The sequence below is a fragment of the Coregonus lavaretus genome, assembly GCF_964263955.1.
Source record: "Coregonus lavaretus genome assembly, chromosome: 3".
Taxonomy (NCBI): Eukaryota; Metazoa; Chordata; class Actinopteri; order Salmoniformes; family Salmonidae; genus Coregonus; species Coregonus lavaretus.
This window is the reverse complement of record NC_139990.1, coordinates 56,800,299-56,810,191: the sequence shown is the minus strand read 5'-3', so window position 1 is coordinate 56,810,191 and position 9,893 is coordinate 56,800,299. Positions and strand designations below refer to the sequence as shown.

General features: G+C 43.1%; 1 protein-coding gene across 1 annotated transcript in view; it reads right to left on the bottom strand.

Annotated features, from left to right (window-relative positions):
- Window positions 1-4,162: 4,162 nt before the first annotated feature.
- Window positions 4,163-9,893, bottom strand: part of LOC311108145 (activating signal cointegrator 1 complex subunit 3-like) — a 139,297-nt gene continuing 133,566 nt past the window's right edge. The window contains exons 26-30 of the mRNA XM_084150774.1: window positions 8,179-8,330; window positions 7,555-7,705; window positions 6,278-6,484; window positions 5,995-6,170; window positions 4,163-5,808 (exon numbers count right to left, since the gene is read on the bottom strand). Of these exons, the coding sequence (XP_084006900.1) occupies window positions 5,661-5,808; window positions 5,995-6,170; window positions 6,278-6,484; window positions 7,555-7,705; window positions 8,179-8,330 (834 nt within the window). The 3' untranslated portion in view covers window positions 4,163-5,660. The remainder of the gene's footprint in view (window positions 5,809-5,994; window positions 6,171-6,277; window positions 6,485-7,554; window positions 7,706-8,178; window positions 8,331-9,893) is intronic.

Sequence of the window (9,893 nt, the reverse complement as noted above, 5' to 3'; positions counted from 1 at the left end):
TTTCAAATAATTATATTATATCGAACTTGGTGTGAATTCACCCAACAATAAAAGTCAGTCAATATACAGATCTCAATTCTAGATCATTTTACTACTTTGCCACCCATGCATTGTGTTTTACGCGCTGGCTCTTCAAATGCACGAACTGTATTTCTCGGACGCCGATACCTTGAGTGGTGCGTCCAGATAACGCGGTAGCTGCTCGGTTCTCCTTCCAGACTAAATCCAGAAATAAAAGATGAACATTCCCATGTTACTTCCAGGATATATTAGGCTGGCGACGAAGGATCTGAGTATCCTGTATATTATTATTATGAGGAGTGATCAGCCATAGCTCCAGATTCACTGTACATGACATCCATTTGGGCCCAACATCTCTGTGAGGAGTTCAGGTCCTTCACACCGTTGCCGAAGACATCATGTCCCTTTGAAAAAACAAACAATATGCGCGTATACATTAACACTTTGAACCTAATATTGTTCAAGTAGAAATAGGCCTACTGATGTAAAATGGTATTTTGCACACGTTCAATTGCACCAGATAGGCCTATGCAAAATGTGAACATCACACTTGTGGTGACCATTGATTGCAATGCGCATTACGCACCAATTAGGTTGGCTTACTAAACTTTAGTAATTAGACTAGAGACAGAGGGCCAATACCCACAATCTCATTTTAGTAGTCTATAACTATTGAATCTTCGTTTCAAGGCAGTGTCAGATACAGTATGGAAACATGCTAGATTATCAACCTACCTCCGAGCGCGGATACAACCAACCCCAACTTTATTTTTCCAGAAGTCTGCAGCAATGTTACCTCTTCTCACTTCTAATGTTCTCATGTCCTAGTTTCAACCGAACATCCTCAGCAGAACTTAATCTACGACAGCAGAGACACACTAGACTTCCCTCACCTCTGCTACCTCTGCTTTAGGGATGGGAGTGTATCAAAAATAGTTTACAAACCCTCCTGTTTTTAACTCGATCTCCCGATTTCTCCTGTAGAATCTGAGAACGCCCCACCTCCGTGTTTCTACCAGCCAGCCTGTCCCTCATTGGGCAGTAAGTAGTCTGGTTCATTTCCCTATTGGGCATTATTATTATAAACGTGTCGGTGCTTGATGTGAATCCGGGATTTGCTCGTATAGATTCTCACCTCTAGCCTGGTTTAAATCATCCTGGGGACATTATAGAGGGCCATACGGCTAATGTTATTCGTTTATTAAGTAGGCTTATACGTTGATAGATACCATTTTTTATAGCGATACTTTGTTTTAGAGACTTGTTTTAATGCTGGGCGAACCAAGTTTAGCCTATAGGGCTAGTCGTTTAACGTTATCGTCTGATTCTCCAGATTAAAAATAAAGCTTTCATATTTGATAGGCCTAATAAGGAAATGTAGGCTACGTTTAGGGCTATGGAGGAATACAATAGTAATAACCGTGTTGTTTATAATTTTTGACTATGGTAAAATTTCAACATGTCAAGTGCTTAAAAAATAGTAGGTATGCAAAATGTTTTTCAAATGTATTAACTCGGGGATAGCAGGTTAGATGACCATAACATAACCTGAGGTATGTTGATAGACCAGTGCCAGAATGCATTTAGTACGCGGATTTTATTCAATTGCCTGATGCAGTTGACACAAACTGCCAAACGAGTTGGCAGATATGGGAAAGCTATAGAGGTCTAGGGCTATAGGCTACATTTTACGCAATACAGATGAATAACGTACGTTAGTGACATTTAATTAAATTGCAAATGTTGCAATATTGAAGTGAATCTTTATCGAAAATACGAGGAATATATGAAAAGATAGGCCTATGATATTCTGAGGCCTAGTTTATATGTCGACGGGACACTTTTTACGCCACTTCGATACATAGTGATTTTCGTAGCAGGTTAGGAGAGTATTACCTGCAACGAAAAAGTCACTTCAGTATCGAAGTGGCGTGTTTCCCATAGGTCGACCTTCCCGTTTTATTTCCTATAAAACAGACAATTGCACAACATAAAATCGCTTATGTCTAACGGCAAAATATATAATTATAGGCCAAGCAGTTAATATACGAAATAATAATTAGTTAATGCATTATAAAACAGGTTTAAACAACTATGCCTATGCCAAATCAATTTGGAATTTAATAGGCCCTGTTTTTTTTCTCTGATGTGGACACCATATTGGGATCCGTCAACGGAAAGACAAGTGTGCCCTTGCCAATGCACTCTCACCCCCCACCCCCACACACACTCTTCTTTCTCCCATCATGTGTTGTGTTCGTATTTCCTTCACTTTCGACACGGACGCCCAGATGATAGGATATCTCCTGCCGCGCGCGAGAAAGATAAAATAAGCCAGGATGCGGTGCATGCACGGAATAGTTGACGCCAGTTTAACCTTTTCGTAAAACCCCAATTTACTACTAATTAGACTGCAAATATCTGTGGAAAAGAGAACAATAGAAAATACTCGAGCTTATTAAGTCCCCAGGAAGGACTCAAAATGATGCCATAAAGTAAAACATCTACCTAGGCTACCTCCACTGGGTAGGCCTAATTAGCTTAAAATGACAAAATTCACAGCAACATGTCCTCTGTCAGTGACTGTCTTAATCGACAGTAATGTGGCATGCCTCAAGTTAGACAATCTAACTAGGTTTCGTCTAAATGGCTACACACAGAGATACATTCACATTTCACTGTGAAAATAACAGATAAGTTCATCCTTAAGAGTCTAAACTGGGGTTCTACTAAGATAACATATGGAATTGTTTTAAGATGGTCATACCAAGGATAATTTAGCTTTGATTTGGAATTTTAGGACCCCTTTAGGTAGGCCTATACAAAAAGTAATTAATTACTTGATGAAACATTGAATTTGGCCTTACTGCTATTAGCTCATAGAAACGCATTGACTAACGATTCATACATGGAAAAACAGATTGTCAAAAAGTAAATCAAAAGGATGTTTGTTTTAAAGTGTCTGTCTTATATCTGAGAAATTTAAGATCAGGAAATATGTATATATATTTTTTACCCATATTTAACTAAACATTCTGGCCACTAAACTACTTCCATATCTTCCATATATTCTGTTTTTTAACTGGTACTGGGCTACCTTCAGATGAGTCTTGTGAGGCTTGTGGGCGTCCTGGAGCAAAACAACTGCCATGTATGCGTTCATGATAGCCTCACCTTTCTATGGAGGGTTCATATTAGTGTGTAGTCCAGACTGATAATACAGACGAAAGGTGGCAGATCAGTGGTAAGACTTCAGATGAGTCCCATGAAGTGAAGCTTGTGGGGGTAGTAGAGAAAAACAGAGAACATATTAGTTTGTAGGCCAAACTGTTCGGATGATACAGACTTTTTGTTAGAAGACCGATTTTCGGGATGTCTCATGATCTGACAAACACCGCTGTAGCTCGCCACCTTCTACCAAAGATGCAGAAGGCCGTTGGCAGCTGCAGTAGATTGAGACGCAGACCATGCCAAAAATATCAGATATAAACAGATATCTCTAGCTAGCTTAAACAGAAGGATTTTGATGGGGATTTTTCCATTATGCTAATTAGATTTCCGCAGGGGCGTTGACATCGACTCCAGGGTTTTCTAACTCGAAAATGTGGATTATCATATTAGGCACAGCTAGCCTAATAGCCATGAATAACGGTTATTTTCATAATTATGTTAACAGCATGATAGTGCTGTCCTGTGATCCTAATGTGTATTTAAACTAACCTTAATGCAGTAGGCTACACTACCAAACAACATGTGCCTATAATAAAATACACGTCTAGCACTGTGGACTGCACAGACGAAAATCATCAAATTACATTGGAGTCCCTGTCACACTTTGGCTATAAAGTAACGAAATTATATTCAAATGTAATTCAGCTCAAATATGGGATACCCTACACACAGACTGAAAAAAAGTAGCCTGTGCTATTTGTGGCAGAGACATAGCAACGCATTCCCTATGGTTTAATTCCAATACAATAGGCCTATTAGCCTTCTGCAATTCTGGATCCAATAGTGAAGTGGTGGAAATCCAACGATCACGTGGTGAACCTGACCGCTACAGGAGAAGAAAGTGAGTCCAGCGCATGGGTGAAAGTAGAGGTCTAAATTATGCTCACCACAAACACTACCAAATACTTGAAAGTGTTTGACATGTTTATTTGACCCCTGTCTGATTGACAGATAGCTGTTCTTTAGGACCATAAGGTTTCCATGTTCAGATGAAACCATGGCAGAGGAAAATTGTCCCAGTGACAGACTGACTATATACTATAGAAAGGACATGGTGGTCAACCAGACATGCAGTGTAGTTTGAGATGAAATGGTGTGCTTTTTATTTGAGGTTTAGCAGTAATTATTTGCATGATATGTTTTTTGGCATTGATAGTAAGTGTAATATATAACATAACAATATATAGGTCACTATCTCAAAGTTGTAAAAACCAAAAATAATTTTAAAGAAAAAATAAAGAAAACATATTTTTCAATCAAGAGAGAAGTTACATCTGCTTCAATTGATTGGTCAATCCAAAAATCAGAACAAAGAAGCAGCTGGATTTTGTCTCATAAGTTCGGTTCTAAAATATAGTTGTCAGCTCTCCCAAGAATATAAAGAAATACAGTTACAAAATACTAATCATTGAAACAATGAGACACCTTTCCATATTTCTCTCTATTTATTTAGGTTACATTATTTTCTTCTTCTTTGATCAGCTTCTATCGATGATTCTTCCACAGAGAAAGAGGAGAGGAAGAAGAGGGAAAGGAGGAGGCTATTCTGTGCTATACACTAAGGATTGTGGGGGAGGGCAGTGCCTGTATTTCATCCAACAGATGTGACCGTTTGGCACACCAGACTGTAGCCCCACAGCACTACAGGGAAGCATGTTTCACACACCTGCACAGAATTCCAGTTCCACCCCGCCAGCCTAAATAAACTAAACTCCTCTCCGGGAGCAGCTTTTCCCTGTTCGACACAGTGATGCCACGTTTTTCCTGCCATTAACCACCACGCTTTATGCTGCTCTCTCTTACTACTGTTAGTCTTCATCTCAACAAAGTCTCAATGAAATATGTCACCCCTCCCCCACCATACCACACCACTCTCCAGTCTCTAAATCAACTGAGTAAAACAAGCCACCTTTTATCTGGTTTTATTTTCCTCACCACCCATTCAAAAGTTGGTGGATTTGGAGAGTAGGCCAATGCCTGGATATATCATTTACATAATATGACTGGGGAATGATATTATGTACTGCAACAAAATAGTTATTCATTTTATTACACAATGTTAATGTAACTTGACAGCCCTGTCTTTCATGAGTATTTCTATTGACTGACCGATCATTGTACAGGGTCCCATTAGGCCACAGTTTCCCATAGCCCATGCCCCAGACTAACTAGTACTTAACCCTGTATCCTCCCTCCCTCCCTCCCTCAAACCCGCAGACACTAGGCTCTCCATGGAATGAGTTTGACATCCCTGCTTTAAGGCTAACCTCCAGTCACACCATCACCACCATCACATCATCCGTGTAAACGTCCCGAACGTTGGTGTCTAAAGACATACATGGCCATTGTCTCCTCATTTTTTTTCATTGTCATCATGTAACTCATGATGATGTCATCATGTTGACATATCACTTGAAGGACATGCCTCCCATGGCCTCAGTGACTTCACTGTTGACCTGGGCAGCGATGCAGGCAGGGGTCACGTTGAGGTGGAGGTCATACTGCTGGTCCAGACCCAGGTAACTGTCACTCATCAAGTATAGCGTGTAGATACACCTGGAGGGGGAGTAGAGGGTTACCAGGGGAAGTAAGAGTTTGGGGTGGGATAAATATCAATTAATCAAATGTTATTATAAAACCCCTTTCACACCGGCAGCTGTCCCAAAATGCCTAAACTAACTGGGCCTAGACCACAAAGAAAATATTTGTTGAACCAATCATTTTTAACAATCCCGTACGTACTTTCCGGTCTTCTCGGGGGTGTAGAAGGCCAGGGAAACGGTGCTGCGGTGTCGGCAGTATCCAATGCGTTTGACGGCCAGTAGCTCTCTGCGCTCCACCTCTCCTAGAACCAGGAACCAGCCCTCATCCTTATTCTTAGGGAACCTGGGGGCCTGGGCCTTACTGTCCTGCTTCCTCTGGAAAACATGATGACAAATCAACTTATCAGCAGTCAATCATAATTAACGTCGATAATGTGTGCGAGCTCCTTTATACATGTGTGAGCATGAGTGTGTGTACGTACCCTCTGCTGGCCAGCGTTGATGCGCTGCAGTGAGACTTGCAGGACGTACTCCTGGTCAGCGTGGACATCCAGCCAGCTTCTGTCGTCCCTGAGCTTCCCCCCGGCCGCAGGGAGGGGGCGCTCTGTCTGCTCCCCACATCCCTCCCACCAACCCTTCACACTCAGACGCACCTCCATCACCGGCAGATGGCTGAGGAATGACCAGGCCTGGAGGAGGGGAGGGGAGAGGAGAGGAAGGAGGGCAAAGGAAGGGATGGGGGATAATAAGAGAGAAACAGAGAGGGGTGCAGAGAAATGAGAGAGGGAGAGAGAGACAAGGAAATGTGTCAGACCGGAGTGCAGAGAGAGAGAAAAGAGGAGGGAGAGAGTGTGGGGGAGAGAGAGAGCGAGTCAGACTTAAGTGAGAGCCTTGTATAAGATGGACATATCTATCTGCTAAGACTAGAGCGTTTGATGAAAGCTTGATTCATTCAAACACACATCATTCCCATGGTCTTAGGTGCCTCTTAAAGCTTTGTCATGGTGACTTTAACATCTGACTCGAATGGAGAAGAAAACACAAATCCAAAAGGGGATAGAGAGCAAGCAAGATAGAGGAAGGTAGAGATAGAGAGAGAGTATGGGTGATAGGTGTGTGAATGTGTGTTTTCCTCCTGAAGACCCTGTCAGTGTCAGGGACTGGGATGGGAGAATGAGAAAAGCCTTTCAGATTCACCCAACAAAAGCTATTTATGTAAGGATTACTGTCCCCCGGAGAATCAGACTGGGACACTGCCACGCATCTAGTTATTTAATTAGCCAGGCCGCGACGCCATGGGGGGAGAGTGTGTGGAGGGGCTGGGTGAAGGGGGAGCAGGGACACTGATTGGGTAAGGCCGCTGGGCTGGCAGTGGCGCCTGGACGTTCTCATTACAGCTGCAATTAGCACTTAGATTGGTGCTGTAAACCCTCTCATTGGATCGTAATAGGAGATCCTGGAGGTACCTTGGACCACTGGGACAGACTGATGCTTCTCACTGTGTGTGTGTGTGTGTGTGTGTCTGTGTGGGCTGACGTTGGTAGAGTGTGTGTATATGTTGTTTGGTAGTGCTCTGGTAGCGAATGTGAGAACGTTACATGAATAGAGAGATGAGGCCGACACCTTGGAAGGACAATGGAGACGGGAGGGTTCATGGTGAAGTGTATATGTACCCCTAGAAACCCTCTATTTCTATAGGAAAGTGACACTTTAACGGTGAGGTGAGGTGAAGGAATGCAGAATGTTAGAAGGTTGTTACCTGGGAGATCTGATGGGGCTGAAGCACCTCCCCCACGATGGCAGCGAAGGTGTTCTCCCGCCCCTCGCAGGTGGCAATCAGCTCAGGGAGCCCTTCTATTGGTCCGTGGAAGCCCCTGGCTCCGCCCCTCCCTCCCTTGGAGCTCCACCTGCTGCGGGGAACAACAGGGGGCAGATCTAGTCATGTGATTTTAAATCCTAACCACACTTCCTGCTGTCTCTGGAACCTCAGTCCTCTCTCATCCCTCTATCCCTTTCTCCTTACCATATTTATTGAGTTTTCACAAAATTATTCTTCACTGCAGGAAGCAGCGTCTCAAATCCACATGGTGTGTATGTAAAAATAATTAAAATTGCTTTGGACACTCACTCTTGAATTTCCTCTCTCTCTCTGTGTGTGTGTGTGTGTGTGCGTGTGTTAGTGTGTGTGCGCGCGTGAGCAGCCCTGAGGTTAGCAGAATGTAACTGATGCTGCTTGATGATAATAATGTTTGCAGAGTTTGATAGTGTCTGTGGATTATAAAATGGTCCATGTCATAGTGTTAATTAGAGAGTCCTAGCACCATTCTCATCGTGTGTGTGTGTGTGTGTGTGTGTGTGTGTGTGTGTGTGTAATGTTGTTTACCTGAACAGGTAGAGGTGTTGCTGCTCTATGGTAGGTAGGGTCAGTATAGAGGAGTCATTGAGCCACCTGCCCTGAACGATCATCTGCACCAGGTTACAGATGCTGAGAGCAGTCACCAGCCAGCCCTCGTTGGCTGCTACGTCCAGCATGGCCTGTAGAGATGCACACACCCACACACATGCACAGACAGATAGACAGACATACAGGAACTACTTTAGTTGAAAAATGTGCGCATTTATATAACTATATAAAATCCACCACTGACATCAGTGTGAGATTCACTCACACTGAGTTACATTACGATTGAGCCCATTTTGCACACTCAAATTCAGCATGTCTTTACACATTCATGCACATATGCTAAACAGCTGAAAAGTACAAATTGGCTATATTGCTTTTTGGTGTTGCTTTTTTGTGTTAATTTAAGGTTAGGGTTAGGCATTAGGGTTAGCAGTGTGGTTAAGGTTAGGTTTAAAATCATATTTTATGACTTTGTGGCTGTGCCAGCTAGTGACCACTCTGCAGAGCTTCATGACGAAAAACGCTAACCTGCTCCCTCCCTCGTAAGGTTAGAGTTTGCCGAGCTAACGCTGCATTCTAACAAACTCAATTAATCAGAAAGTAATTCCCCGGCAATAACTATGACTAAAGAGGACCTTGAGTGCACAGGCGAAGTCCCGGCAGAGTTAATCAAAATGCTAATGCAGTACAAATTAAAGTAGTAGTGATTAACATTTCACGGAAGCTGAAGAAGCAAATGGATGATGACAGAACTACGGCTGATGTCACTGGAGTCCTGTTAGCTGGGCCATATACATTAGGCACCAAACGGAAGAAAACGGACTGAAACATCAGTCCAAAAAGAGACGCTTGATTTCATTTTCCGTTGCAAAACGTTTTGCTCTAATGAATATGATACCCTCGCCACATGAGGAGGAGAAAAGCTCTGTTAGCCTGGCCTGGCACAGCAGGAAGCCAGAAAAGTAACCACATGGACAAGCAATGGACAATCACTACCAGACACACACACAGTCAGCGCTTCGTAGATCATCCCCCACACATACAAAGGCAGAAACAATGGCTTACAGATCCAGATCCAGATCCTACAGCCAGACATGGACCAAATCTCTCCCAGGCATGGCCAATCACCAGCAGACCTGGGATCTGGTGGCCAGGGCACTTGGTGGGCAGGCCTGGTTGTTAGGGGCAATCCCTGAGAAAGCTCTTTTTAAGAGGAGCTACAACTAATCTCCACACCTCAACAGCCTCCTGAGTGACAGGGCCTACTGCCGGTCAGGATCCACATTATGTGTGTGTGTATTCTTAGAGTGTGTGTGTGTGTGTATTGTGTGTGTGTACTGGAACTATCAGCAGTAAGTGTGTGTGGTTGGTGGTTAGGTTAGTGGCAGACAGTGCAGTCTGTGGTGTTAAAGCCGTGCTGTCCCCGTGAGGTGGGGTTCCACAGCCAGGTTGTCATGTGGTCAAACCTGACTGTGGTCCTCATCTCCCTCAACACTTTCATGCAAAGAAGCCAGAGACCCAAAAGAGATACAGTATTTGTCTTTGTCTTTTAAAAAGGCATCATTTATCAACGACGGTCAAAAAATATACAGATCAATTATCACACTGAAATGGAAATAGTTTGAATACAAGTTAACAAATGATAATTTCTATTATTTGAAAAGACTGTCAGGCATTCTGTTTACCAGTGCCCT